At 38.2% G+C, this 14,984-nt stretch overlaps 1 protein-coding gene across 1 annotated transcript; it reads left to right on the forward strand.

Moving 5' to 3' along the window:
• The first annotated feature begins 576 nt into the window (after positions 1-576).
• LOC136829947 (uncharacterized) lies at positions 577-879 on the forward strand. Its single transcript, XM_067089123.1, has one exon. It carries the CDS (start codon positions 577-579, stop codon positions 877-879), a length of 303 nt encoding a protein of 100 aa, XP_066945224.1.
• Positions 880-14,984: the final 14,105 nt, after the last annotated feature.

Raw genomic sequence — 14,984 nt, forward strand, 5'->3', positions numbered from 1 at the left:
AAGTAAGCAAAAATTATCTGCAAGTTCCGCCGATTCTTGTGCCTTCGTTTCGAATGGGGCATTGAAACAGGTTCATGTGGAGTCAAGAAGATCGATTGAGAGAGCGAAGTGATGAATAGGAAGAGGAGTTAATGAATGACGTCTCTCTCTCTCTCTCTCTCTCTCTCTCTCTCTCTCTCTCTCTGACGATAACCTCGTTTGTGACAAAGTCTAACACGAAGAATTTTCACTTCCTCTCGAATTTCACTTCTCTCTCTCTCTCTCTCTCTCTCTCTCTCTCTCTCTCTCTCTCTCTCTAAAATCATCCCTTTTTTCTAAAGAATCAATACAGGCTTCAGCGTCGCCGATAAACGCAGATAAACAGGAGGCTTCCGGTATGTTGATCGAGACGCGCGAGCTCGCGCGCGTGTATAGAGCGCGCACAGACTGTCGTTCCCACATCCTCTCGCGCTCGGTTCCGAACAATTTACGACGGACCGGAAGCGAGGTCGAACAGAAACCCGAGTGAGTTCAAACCGCACCGATCGGAGTGGCACGGCGGAGGAGGCGGAGGAGGAGGCGGAGGAGGAGGCAGGGATGGCGATGACTTCGGTGGGAGACAAGGAGAAGACTTCGGTGGAAGACAAGGAAAAGAAGAAGACTTCGATGGAAGACAAGGAGGAGAAGGTGACTTCGGTGGAAGACAGTGAGAAGAAGAAGACTTCTGTGGAAGACAAGGAGAAGAAGGAGAAGACTTCGGTGGAAGACAAGGAAAAGAAGAAGACTTCGATGGAAGACAAGGAGGAGAAGGTGACTTCGGTGGAAGACAAGGAGGAGAAGATGACTTCAGTGGAAGACAAGGAGAAGAAGAAGAAGACTTCGGTGGAAGACAAGGGGTAGAAGAAGACTTCAGTGGAAGTCAAGGAGAAGAAGAAGGCTTCGGTGGAAGACAAGAAGAAGAAGACTTCGGTGGAAGACAAGAAGGCTACACGATAGAAGACAAGAAGACTTCGGTAGAAGTCAAAAAGACTGCAATAGAAGAAAAGAAAAAGATTTTGATAGGAGATATAAAGATTTCAGTAGAGGACAAGAAGACTTTAATAGAAGACAGGAAAACTTCGGTGCAAGACAAAAAGACTGTCAAAGAAGACAAGAAGAAGTCTTGACTAGAGGACTTCAATAGAAGACAAGAAGACTTCTGTAGAAGACCAGTAAGAGAAGAAGGCTGGCCGGAGAAAAGAAGACTTCAGTATAAGACAAGAAGTCTTCGGTAAGAATAAGAGAAGACCGGCTGAAGACACGGAGGAGACTTTGGTAAGGGGAAAAGAAGACTTCGTTATAAGGCAAGAAGACTTCAGCTAAGAGAAGGAGATTTCAGCAAGAAGAAAAGAAGACTTCCTTATAAGAAAAGAAGACTACGGTGAGAATATGAGAAGGAGACTGGCCGAGGAAAAGGAGACCTCGGTAAGGAGGAAAGAAGACCTCGGTAAGAAGGAAAGAAGACCTCGGTAAGGAGGAAAGAATACTTCGGTATAATACAAGAAGATTTTGGTATAAGACAAAGAAGAAGGCCAAAATACAGTAAGAAGAAAAGATTAAGCCCTTATCCTCCTTCTACTCTTATCTTAAAAGAAGGAAATACGTGCATTCTTCTAGTTCTCACATTTTTTTTTAAAGAAGAGAGAAGGTTGAATTTTCTTCCATCTGCACTTTTCTTTGAGGAAGACGACGCAGAAACTGAAGAGAATCCTACTTGACCTCATTCGAAGCCTGGTTTAGAAAAAGCGAGAAACAGGTGCCACTCGTCTAATTGTTTCACGTACACCTGTTCTCGACAAAGAAGAGAGGCATTCGTCTCTTTAACGTGGGCGTCCTCCCCCTATTCGTCATAGTGAGAGACAGCAACCGTAATAAAGAGGAGAAAGAAGATATCTTTCATTCTTTTTCTTCTGCACCTGTCCGATTAACCTTTCCTCAGTCTGTAGGTAATGTCAGTTTTTCTTTAGGGAATTAATTTTTCCGTTCTGCCTTCTGGTTGTGTTTAGAATCATGGTAAGAAAAAGAGATGTTAAAAAATGAAAAATAGCGACTAAAGAGGACTGAAGGATATTTTTATTTGTTTATCCAAACTAGCGTCCCAACGATTATGACCATGACGTTGGGATAAAGCATAAAGTTGCAAGAAAAAAAAAGGAATACAGTTAATGATGGATAAGTAACAATAAGAAATATGTACTGATGAGGAATAAACTCTGGTGTCAGGTGCTTTGAGGAAATCAAAATCCAAAGAATTTGTCCATCTTTACGAGTCTGGTCAATAAAGAAAAAATCCTGGATCTGCATTCGGATCCAGATCCAAATTCAGCCACATTTTCCTTGGCCCATCGCTCACCCCTCCCCAAAATTTCATTGAGATCCACCATTGATTTAATTCGTGTGTGTGTGTGTGTGTATCTCGCGGACGACAAAAGCGAAGGAAAATATCGGCAACAACCTCAAGTTTTGACTTAATGTCGGCGATTGTTGCCTTAGGCGTAGACGCCTGGAAAACAAGATCAACAGCAATAGCAATAGCAACAACAACAACAGCAACAGGACTTCGAGCACAATCGAGCACAACAGCAGTGACACGGCTGAGTGCATCCAACCCCAGCTGGCGAGAAGTGGAGTACCTCAGGACGAGGTTCCAGACGGCCGACTGCAAGGAGGACTGGGAACATGGTTTTATGTATAAATATATTTGTATTGTATATGTATATATGTGTGTATATATATACATACATATATATATATATATATATATATATATATATATATATATATATATATATATATATATATATATATATATATGTATATATAATGCATACCTATATATGTGTGTATAGGTTATGTCCTTGTGTTTATAATTTCCATACTGATATGAATGCGTATGAACATATGCTTAATTGTTTTTCCTAGAGAGAGAGAGAGAGAGAGAGAGAGAGAGAGAGAGAGAGAGAGAGAGAGAGAGAGAGAGATTTTCGTTACGGGGCCTGTATTAAACAACAAAAGTATACCCGTCCTTTTTCCCGTCCTTATGCCTGTCCCTTTGCTCTTAAACCTTCTATCTCTGTCATTCCATCATGCATGTATTCTCTTCAGTTTTCTCTTTATTTTTCATTCCGTATTTCTTATCTATTCTTTCAGAATTTTTTTTTGGCTTACGCAACTTGCAAAAGGTGGGGAAGGGAATAGGAAGCCTGGTGTCGTCCTCTGGATTCAGACTAATCAACTGAAAACAAAAATTAAATTTACTGACTGCGGCCCCCTTGCTACTAACGACAAGTTATTATGGTGTCAAGCATTTTAATTGTTTTCCCTGTTACCGCTAACTTCTTGGCTATACAAACAGCAGTGTCTGTGTTAGTGAACATACAGAAGTACGTATATGAACGCACAAACACATACAAACAATCGCGCTGTAAATACACAAACAGATGTAAATCTCTTCAAATATGTATCCACTGTTATATAACCATTTAAATGTTGTCTCTGTGTGATATGATTCACCAGCGCAAGCATGACCCCTTAAGGAACTCCCTTCCTGTTTACCCTTCCAATCCCCCATCCCCCCACCCCACCTTTTACCATCTTTCGCGTCCTGCACCTGTTCTTCCATTCCTTCAGCTTAAACCAACCAATTACCCAAATCAGTCAGTCTTGTTCCGCCTTAATTTAAGGGGTCTCCCCCCACCAACACGCCCCAACCCCCCAAACCCCTCGTCATTCTCCTTGCTGATTCTCTTCCTCCCTCCCTCCCTCCTGACTACACTTGCTGCTCCTTCTTCTTCTTCTTCTTCTTCTTGTTTCCCACCTCACTGCTACCCCCTTACCCCCGCTCCCGAGTCCTTTCAGGGCTACCGTCTGCCGTAGCGGTGACGTCACTCCGGAAGTTCATAGTACGAGCTCATTCATCCGGAGCTTTCCCGCCCAAAACACGATCGTTTCCCGCCTGATCGTTGTGACAAGGGCTGAAACTGGAGGAGGGGGAGTGGGAGGGGAGGGGGCAAACGGTTGCCGCCGTCTTTTGGGCGTGATAAACGGCATTCTTAATAAATATAAATTCATTCAGTTCTCAGCTTGGCTGTTTCTGTTTTGAAAGTCACGAACTACTGTCAGTTCTCCTCGCATTTTTTTTTTTTTCGTGTTATTTATCTGTTTCTTGAAGAAATTGCATTCATTTCTTGTGGGTTGCATTAAAACGGAGTCTTGGGTAAAGCAAATTAATTATCTTGCTGTCGTATTTCTGCACAATTGGTTTGTTTGAAGCCATTTGGAACATTCTGAATTGGACAGAATGATTTTTGACGGGCGGTTTTAACCAACCGGAATCTAGGTTACTTCAGTAATCATTTTTGGGTTGTGGTTAACTAAATTTTTACCAAAACAAAATTCCATTTAATCGCATCATAACAAGTTCAGTTTCTTATCTATGGAGAATCACTATAATGTGACCGGAAATAATAAGTAAAAAGCCACAATAATGTATGTGAGCGATTGTAGTTTTCCATTTCTTTAACCTCGCTTTTTTGCATTTTGAAAGAATACAATCGCTCATATACATTATTGGTCCTTTTTACTTATTATTCAGTTTCTTATTCACGTAAATTCATTAATTTTGTGTTAAAGTAAACTGCTTTCCTTACCAAATGCAGTTATTCAATTGTAAGAGGTGAGCATTCGAGAGAACAGAATGGAAGATACATTTTTTAGTTTTCTGTACAAGAAAACTATTGTGCCGGCTTTGTCTGTCCGTCCGCACTTTTTCTGTCCGCCCTCAGATCTTAAAAACTACTGAGGCTAGAGGGCTGCAAATTGGTATGTTGATCATCCACGCTCCAATCATCAAACTTACCACGTTGCAGCCCTCTAGTCTCAGTAGTTTTTATTTTATTTAAGGTTAAAGTTAGCCATAATCGTGCCTCTGGCAACGCTATAGGACAGGCTACCACGGCCGGCTGAGAGTTTCATGGGCCGCGGCTTATACAGCATTAGACCGAGACCACGGAAGGATACAGTAGATCTATTTTCGTTGGCTTTGATTATACGCTGTACAGAAAACTCGATTGCGCCGAAGAAATTTCGGCGCATTTTTTACTTTTTTTTTTATTTTCAAAAGCTTGCAGGTTAATCAGTGGTGTAGTTTCCGTTCTTAATTTACAAAAGTGAATTTTCGTTTATGCGTGAGTCAACTGGAAATTAAAAAAAAAAACTGAGACTGAATTCAACTCAAAATGCTGACAGGACTGAAAATAGGATAAGAAGTCCTTTGTCAGTTCAAGCTAGGATTAGAAACTCAGAGAGTTATTTTAGCAAATATATCCACCAAGAATCTTTATACTTTCATGGTATGTCTTGAAAAGGGAGTCAGTGACCTGGGAAATCCTAACTTCTATTTGTCTTGTATTCAAAGCAATCTGAATCTTTGCCAAGCACATTTTGCTTTTAGATTTTTCAGTGATTTACTGAAATTGCATGTATGATTTTTCTAAGATTAGTGACGGACAGAATGGCGTTTTATTTGCCGGAATTCCAGTGCAGACAGATGGTTTGCAAAGAACAGGTTTGTTGATCCAGTTCTGTCAGTGATCAAACGAACAGCGCATTTGTATTTACCTGGAATTCAAAGCAAAAAAATTTTACAAAAAATACTTTGGTCAATTTTGATCCATCGGCACTCAACTGGAAAGCGTGGTCCGCCTTTTGACTGGAGATCCGTGGAAATTTGATCAATCAGCATTCGTCAGCGACTGAGCGAGTACACCGGATTTCAATCCGCCGGGAATTCCACGGGAACAGAGAAGAAGAAGAAGCAGCTCTGTAAAGAAAATAAATCGAGTCCCCATCGATGCATGTCGTCTTTTCCAGCCAGAAGAAGAAGAAGAAGAAGAAAACACAGGAGCGCGAGTCAATTACTCGTGCGCAATCCAATTCCTTCCAGGGCTGGGGAGCAGTATGAACTCCTGGGGCGTCCATGCGTAACGCCCTGGACCGTCATACGGCAGACACGCCTCTACTGCTGCTGCTGCTGCTGCTCCTGCTGCGGTCACTTCCATGCAACGCACACACACACACGTCTCACGTCTCTCGCGGCTCCAGTTGGCCGAGGAGGAGAAGAAGAAGAAGAAGAAGAAGAAGAAGGAAAGGCTCGCGATGACGAAGACGGTGGAATGGAAGGCCGACGGCGACGACGACAGGTGACTTTTGAGTCGCCGTAGAAACAGAAGAAGAAGAAGAAGAAGAAGAGGAGGAGGAGGAGGAGGAGGAGGAGGAGGAGGAGGAGGAGGAGGAGGAGGAGGAGGAGGAGGAGGAGGAGGAGGAGGAAAGGCTGATGATGATGAAATAGGAAAATCAGTAAATTCATTTATTGTAGAAGTATAAAGAATTAACTTGGAGGGACTTGACGTAGGTGGACAAGAAGGAGAAAGTGGAAGAAGGGAGGAAAAGATAGGCTGATGATGACGGAAGAGAAAAATCAACAAATTCATTTATAGAAGAATAAAAAAAAATGGATAGAGAAGCTTGACGTAGGTGGATAATAAAGAAAGAGTGGAAGAATGGAGGCAAAGAAAGGCTGATGGTGGTGGAATAGAAAACCCAGAGAAGAAGAGGAAGGAGGGGAGAAAAGGAAAAGCTGATGATGATGGAATAGAAAAACCAACAAAATCATTTATTGTAGAATGAAAAAGAATGGTTAGAGAAACTTGACGTAGGTGGATAAGAAAGTAAAAGGTGGAAGAAGGGAAGAAAAAAAGGCTAATGATGATGGAATAGAAAAACCAACACGTTCATTTATTGTAGAAGAATAAAAAAAAATAGCTAGAAAAACTTGACGTAGAGGGATAGGAAGGAAAAGGTGAAGAAAGGAGGAAAAGAAAGGCTGATGATGATGGAATAGAAAAACCAGCGAAGAAGAAGAAGGAGGGAGGGAAAGAAAGGCTGATGATGATGGAATAGAAAAACCAGCGAAGAAGAAGAAGGAGGAGGGAAAGAAAGGCTGATGATGATGGATAGAAAAACCAATAAATTCATTTATTGTAGAAGAAAAAAAGGAAAAAGGCTAAAAAGTCTTGATGTAGATAATTAAGATGATAAAGATGAAGGAATAGAGAATAACGCCAATAGACAGATGAATTTAGAGAAGATAATACCAAGAAATAGAATAAGATGAGACACAGAAGAGAGAAGAAGAGATTAACCCATATGATAGTCATTTCTGATATTGTGGCGAGTACAAAAGCAGGTAGGAAAGGAGGATGGAGGATATTGATAAAACTTTTGATTGTAATAATGATAATAAATGATGACAGTACAATTAAGAGCTGAAATAACTGTAATCTTAATACGACAATAAACAAGTAGAAGGTGCGCCGAAGCGTCTTCGGCGGAATCGAGTTTTCTGTACAGCGTATGATGCTGTATGAAATTCTCAGCCAGGCCCGTGAAACTCTCAGCCGCGGCCCATGAAACTTTCAGCCACGCCCCGGTGGTGGCCTGTGTTGCTGGCACCTAAAGTGGTGCCAGACGGACGATCATGGCTAACTTTAACCTTCAATAAAATAAAAACTACTGAGGCTAACGGGCTGCGATTTGATATGTTTGATGATTGAGGGGTGGATGATCAACATACCAATTTACAGCTCTCCGGCCTCAGTAGTTTTTAAGATCTGAGGGCGGACGGACAGACAAAAAGCCATCTCAAAAGCTTTCTTTCACAGAAAAACTAAAAAGTGCAAGGAATAGGAAGAAAGAAATAGGAAAAACAAAAAAACAGAAGAAGGTTACGTCAGACAGTAACTATTCAAGACACAGGATGTTGTGGTGTTCACGATCCCTCTGCGTCTTGTGTAGCGTATCTGGAATTGAGCAAACATCCCCGGCGATAGGTTGGACTCTTGCTCTGGGGAGAGAGATTTTCCTCTTAGTCAATAAATGTGGGAGAACTTCTCTCTCATTCGGCCAGATATCAAGCTTTTTCATCACACGAGGACGTTGTCCTATTAATCATCGCTTGCCACAAGAACTAGCCTCAACGGGTGGTGTCACCCGCATGCGTTTACTGGAAGTTTTCTGAATCTTACCCACCGAGAAGGAGCTTTGTATCAAACCTTGCTCCAGAGAGCCTGTATTATTTTGATTATTATTATTATTATTATTATTATTATTATTATTCAGAAGGTAAACCCTATTCATATGGAACAAGTCCACCAAAGGAGCCACTGACTTGAAATTCAAGCTTCCAGAGAATATGGTGCTCATTACGGAGTTAGAGAAGGTAAAGAGAAATACAGAAAGAAGAGATCTCACTTATCAACAAGAAAAAATAAGTTAATAAATTAATAAATAGATAAATAAATAGTATGTTGTCTTGCGTTGGTAGCTTTATAATACAGGTCGCTAAAGTTTGTTGATCTCACACGAAAACATTTCTGTTGCTTCCCAGCATCTCGTCACAAAACATGTTACCAAGCAGTTAACATTAATACGTATATTGGTGGCAAAATTAAGGTCCCAGATGTTTTGAAGAAGATTGACGTATGAGTAAGTGCGTTTTGCTGGCTTCCTGGTAGATAGTAATTTTCTATTTATTTATTTATTTATTTTTTTTTTTTGGTACTTTGTCATCAAAAGTTTCCCCCAATTAAAATGATAACATATATTAATGGAAATACTGAATACACGCTTGCTCGAGATTTTGAGAATTAAGAAAAGGGAACTAATTGTGAATGAGCCCATCGTTTATCAGTATTATCATTAGTGTTCTATAAAACGTAACTCTTAACAAGTTAAAAACCAACTCAAACAAATGAAAGATAAAAAAAAATTTCTACAAATGTTTATTAAGCTTGTGTCGTGCAATTACGGGCTCTCGCTCCTCCGAACAGCTCTTGAAAACCAATAATTTTTTGCTTCATTAAATAGAGACATACTGCATGCTCTGCATTCAAGAAAATTAAGCTCTCTCTGAATGCGATGACGCCACACAGGTGCCATCATTTAACTCTTTTTGCTAATTATTTCATTCATTTCTGTAGAATTTTTTTTTATCTCAGTCTTTCTGTTCGTTAGGATAACTAGCCATCATCCCAATAAGACCATTAATTACGCGAGACCAAACATCCACGGACCTTGCGGGCTTTCATTACTGTCATTATTATTATTATTATTAGAAGGAGTATTAGCAGTAGTAGTGACATAGAGTCAACCTCTCCACAAAATGTCATCTGATTCCATCGGTAACTTTGGAAGACATCTTGTGGACGGACAGGCAGACAGAATAAGTAGATACCAAATATAACTACCAAGTTTAATCCAATGTTTTTCTCTCGTTTCGTGAAACAGGCAGACAGATAGATAGATAGATAGATAGATAGATAGATAGATAGACCGACAGAGAGACAGACAGATAAATAGATAGATAGACAAACAGGAAAGGTAGATTGAAGATAGGCAAACAGACAGATAGACAGATAATCACAGACAAGTCCCAGAGATTAATGGAAGTCCCAAAGCATATGACGGATGAGGTGTCCTTTAATAACCGTGTTATTAACGACACGTTCGCTACACGTTCTTGAGGTAGAGAATCCGGAAAGTGAAAAAAGATGATTTTCCGTTTCTTTTAGGCCCGCGGTGAACTACGTTCATTAGATGGCCCAGGAAATAGGAGATATGAAACGCTCTTGAAAAACTGGGCCGGTGATTGAGCCAATGTTTTCCTGCTCAAACTGGCGTGACAAAAGTGGAGGTCCTCAACTACTGTGGTTGAAATGGCGGTTGAATTTAATTGAAGAGGCTATTTTGTGTTCTCAAGTTGTGAATTACATCTTTTGTTTCATGTCTCATCAGTAATAATAATAATAATGGCGAAAAATTATCAGTGGGGTAAGTGTTAATATATATCAGAAGTAGATATACAAACGAGAGCCTTCGAGAACCTGGTCGATTCTCCTTCAAGAGATTGAGGAGGAGAAACAAGCAGGTTCTCGAAAGCTCTCGTTTGTTTATCTATTTTTAATATATATATTTACTGTTACGCCACTATGGCTTTACTCACCATTCTAGTGACTCATGCGATTATGAGGTTTTTCGAAATAATAATAATAAGAAGAAGAAGAAGAAGAAGAAGAAGAAGAAGAAGAAGAAGACGAAGAAGAAGGAGAATTAATAATAATAATAATAATAATAATAATAATAATGATAATAATAATAATAATAATAAGAAGAAGAAGAAGAACAAGTAGCAGAAAATATTACGTTACAGTTAAGTCAAACAACGTCCATTGCTTAACTACGAGAAAAATAGACAAAAAGACACTGAAGCGAAGCAAACTCAGAGAGAGAGGGAAGAATAGAAGACGGAAACCCAGAAATAAAACTCAATTTTTTATGCTACTCAGACCAGTCGAGACATCTCAAAAACATTAGGCAGTTTTGGGTACACCCATCCGACCGTATAAAGCAACTCACGTTTGGACCCTGGCCCGCCTCACAAAAAGTGCAATTAAGGCCTCCAGATCTTCCATTAGCCAGTTCTGTCGAGAATTGCTTCATATCATATGGTGCATAGCGCAGAATAATCTCCAACTGTGCGGTAAATGTGTCTCGCTGTCGAACCTTTCAGTTCCAGAGATCCTTTATTCCTCACATGTCGTGCAGTTCAACTTCGAAAAGGCAATTCATTACTACCCTAATACTATTCTTCTTGCATTTTGAAAAATTTTATCTATTTTACGAACTTATTAATTAATTTTTTCTTTTTTTAATAATTGGTATCTCTTCTTTCTGTATTTCCCTTTACCTCATCTTATTTCTTCCTAATGACCACTATATTCTTTGGAAGCTTGAATATCAAGTCAGTGGCCCCTTTGGACTTTTTCCATATGAATAGGTTTCTTCTTCTGAATAATAATAATATTAATAACAATTATAGTCTTTGGTACCTCGGGAGTCAAATGCAGCTTGTGGGATGCCTAAATAAGAGTAAGTGGGAATTTGTGGCCCGGAGACGAAAGTGAACTCGTATGTAAGTGAGGCTGAATCGTATGGATTTGCGGGTCACCAGTTCTTTGCCTCGTTAAGTTCAGAAGTATCCTAAAGCCAGTTAACTTGAATTGAAGCGTAGGTCCTCATTATAATTAAGTATGGAGGGTGTATATATATATATATATATATATATATATATATATATATATATATATATATATATATATATATATATATGTACATTTATAAACTTGCTTTACTATTGATTGAATAAGTTCATTTGCTTGCCTGAGGTACGATGTGTTCTTATCTGTCAATGATGAGTAGTAATCGGCAATATGCATATACTATGTCAAGGCGTTTACTTTCTGTTCAGAATATAGTGACGATCTTGCGATTTCACCTTATTTCTTATCAATAGGAATAATCCTATACATCTTAAGAGCCATTTTTTTTTATTTGAGTTCACCAGTAAATAGCGACTTAGAATTTGATGATAATATTGGCCATATAATTATCTCATTAAGGAGGTAGATTGCCTGTGCTATCACAGAAAGACAGAATAATTATCGACAAACAAACAAGGGGTTCGTTTGCATTGTTTACACGATTTCCTTTGAAGTCAGAAGCTAAGGAAGGATCTACTATCCTTATTATCTGTGTCTTCAAAAAAGCTTGTTACACTGACTAGCACACATTTTCAGGATAAGAATCTCATCGATTAGTCTGTGTTTGTGCAGATCCTCGGACATTTTGGTATTCAGGTCACTAAATAATAATAATAATAATAATAATAATAATAATAATAATAATAATAATAATAATAATAATAATAAATCACACGAGTCGGTAAATTTGTAAAAAAAAAGAAACACACTAATGTGAATGGAAATAAATATTTAAACTTACATCTCAGCGGATTTGTTCAGCAACAAAAACAACAACAACAACAATAATAATAATAATAATAATAATAATAATAATAATAATAATAATAATAATAATAATAACTACTAGTCTGTTATTTCCCACTTATAAATCTCTCCAGGCGCTGCTAAATAAATTACCCGAGTCTCTTATATTAAAAAGGGCGCATGAAATTTACGGAGACTAATTGCAAAAATAAATTGGGACAGCTAAAACAAGCAAACACAATGGGAAACAAATGCAACCTTAGTTTATTGCAAAAGAAAATTGTTGAGGTGGCTGTTTGTCTGTCCGTCAGCACTTTTTGTGTCCACCCTCAGATATTGAAAACTTCTGAGGCTAGAGGGCTGCAAATTGGTATGTTGATCATCCACCCTCCAGTCATCAAGCATACCAAATTGCAGCCCTCTAGCCCTAGTAAATTTTATTCTATTTAAGGTTAAAGTTAGCATGATCGTGCGTCTGGCACCGCTGTAGGTGCCAACAACACGGGCCACCACCGGGCCGTGAGTGAAAGTTTTATTGGCCGTGGCTGAGAGTTTCATACAGCATTATACGCTGTACAGAAACTCGACTGCGCCAAAGGAACTTCGACGCATATTATACTTGTTTAATTTGAAGACACTGCGAGATTTTAATCAGTAAAATAATCTGGGACAGAGAGAGAGAGAGAGAGAGAGAGAGAGAGAGAGAGAGAGAGAGAGAGAGAGAGTAATCCATCTCGTGCACTTTCAGAAGAGCGGAACTCCCTCCAAAAACCGCGCCGGGATAATGTGTCGTAATTTCACCTTGATTATCTTTTGCTTTTAGGACGCTGGACAGCATATGTTAAGCTTATTCCTCGTGTTACCGAGGCGGGGAATATGTCGAGCTCGAAATTCCTTGAGAGAACGGAGGTGTCTGGGAACCTTAACCGCCCCCCCCCCCCCCGGGTCCATGCGTTAATTGTGTTTGCATATTTCTGGAAATATGAACGCACATTTTTCCGAACTAAAAAGGTCGTTTGACCGTATTGTGACTGGTTGGAGTTATGACTAGCTCGACCCGATCATCATTATATAAGCGTGACTATCTTGACTCTCTCTCTCTCTCTCTCTCTCTCTCTCTCTCTCTCTCTATATATATATATATATATATATATATATATATATATATATAATAATATATAAATACATACACATACACACACACACACATATATATATATATATATATATATATATATATATATATATATATATATATATATATATATATATGTACATGTGTATATATTTAAAGTTGCTGACTCATATTGGGATTGAACCGAATGGTTCAGATGGTAGCACCCTTGACTTTCTATCGAAGGACCTGGGTTCGATTCCGATGTGAGTCAGAAATTTATTTCTGTTTTACATGTGATTGTGTTGAATATTTCTAATTCATATACATATATATATATGTGCATGTGTGTGTGTGTGTAACTGAATCCCGAAAATGTGGAACATAATGAATATATAAATAAAGACAAAATCCATGAAGGAAAGAGAAAGAATGGAGCGCTGCGAGACCTTTCGACTTGTCGTCCTTTACTTAGCAGACTGAAGAAATATAAAAATAAGTTTACAAAGAAAGCTCATATAAATGACAGATGGGGATTACAAAGGAAAAAATGCGTACCTGAATCCAACACAATTGAAGATTTAGTAAAACTACCAAAACAGGGTTAAATATTTAAGAGGTTTTATAAAGGATTAGGATGAACCGTTCAGAAGCAGGGACAGGACAGTTAAAAGATTATACAAGGAGGTGACTGACCACCAAAAAATGTTACAAAAGTACAGCGCAATAATTTTTTTTTTTTAAACAATAACAAAATTTTTTGCAAGATGAACATTTTTACAAGTTTTATATTAAAAAAATACATAGAAAATTTGTAACTAATTTATAATTAAGTCAATGGTTTTATCGTTTAGGTCATTCATGAACGTTTTTCTAATACAGGGGTCCAGATAATACATGCCAGGGCTAAAGTTAAAATTACAGCTGGAAGTAAGCTAGATAAAAGCAGACTCCAATAGATTTCTTGAAGAGAAATCTTTCGATCTGGCAATCACTGAACTTTCAGTCCAATTTATCCTGTGAGAGTTTTCACTTGAATGAATGAATATAGCATTGAATGTTTGCCCAGTTTTGACTGAATACTTATGTTGCTTAATACGTACATCTAAATCTTTGCTAGATTGGCCAATATAAAAAGAGGGACACCAAACATGGAATTTTATATATTAATATCGTTGCTTTCTTTAGGGCTATTTTTTATTGGCATTCCTTTTAGTGTGTTACTAGAGGAAACAACGAGGTTGACATTAAAAGATTTTAACAATGATTTTATGTTTTCAAAGCCACTAAAATAAGGCAAGCTAAGAATGTTCTTGTGGGTTTCTTTCTCCATGTTACTTTCACTATAAAACTTTTTGTGGGCTTTATTATAACAAATATCTAGTATATGTTAGGGATAACATAAATCTGTCTGTATTTTTCTTATGTATTCGATTTCTTGATCCAAATACTGGGGACTGACAATGCGCAAAGCTCGTAAAAACATAGGAGAAAAACTGATATTTTGATGTTAAGGTGATGGCCGGAATAAAAATGAACACAAGTTAAGTTGTTGGTTGGTTTCTTATAAATGTTGAATTTGCACTGAAATGGTTCTCTGTGTATTAAAACTTCTAAGAAAGGGAGGCAATTGTCTTTTTCTAATTCTAAAGTAAACTTAATGGATGGTAACTGGTTATTCAAATTAGATAGTATATCATTTACGTCAATATCAACAGGCAAAACAGCTAAAATATCGACAACATATTATCTATACCACTTTAAAGGGGTATAAATGATATTAGGTAAATATAATTTTTCAAAGAATTCCATATACAAGTTTGAGAGGAGTGGGGACAAAGGGTTGCCCATTGCCATACCAAATATTTGTTGGTAAAATGCACCATTGAATATAAACTTACAATCACAAATGCACAACCTAGTGAGTGAAATAATATGACTTACATGGA

Source organism: Macrobrachium rosenbergii, chromosome 45 (genome assembly GCF_040412425.1).
Source record: "Macrobrachium rosenbergii isolate ZJJX-2024 chromosome 45, ASM4041242v1, whole genome shotgun sequence".
Taxonomy (NCBI): domain Eukaryota; kingdom Metazoa; phylum Arthropoda; class Malacostraca; order Decapoda; family Palaemonidae; genus Macrobrachium; species Macrobrachium rosenbergii.

Excerpts from the sequence above, each read along its gene's own strand:
- LOC136829947 (XM_067089123.1), top strand. The coding sequence starts at position 577 with ATGGCGATGACTTCGGTGGGAGACAAGGAGAAGACTTCGGTGGAAGAC.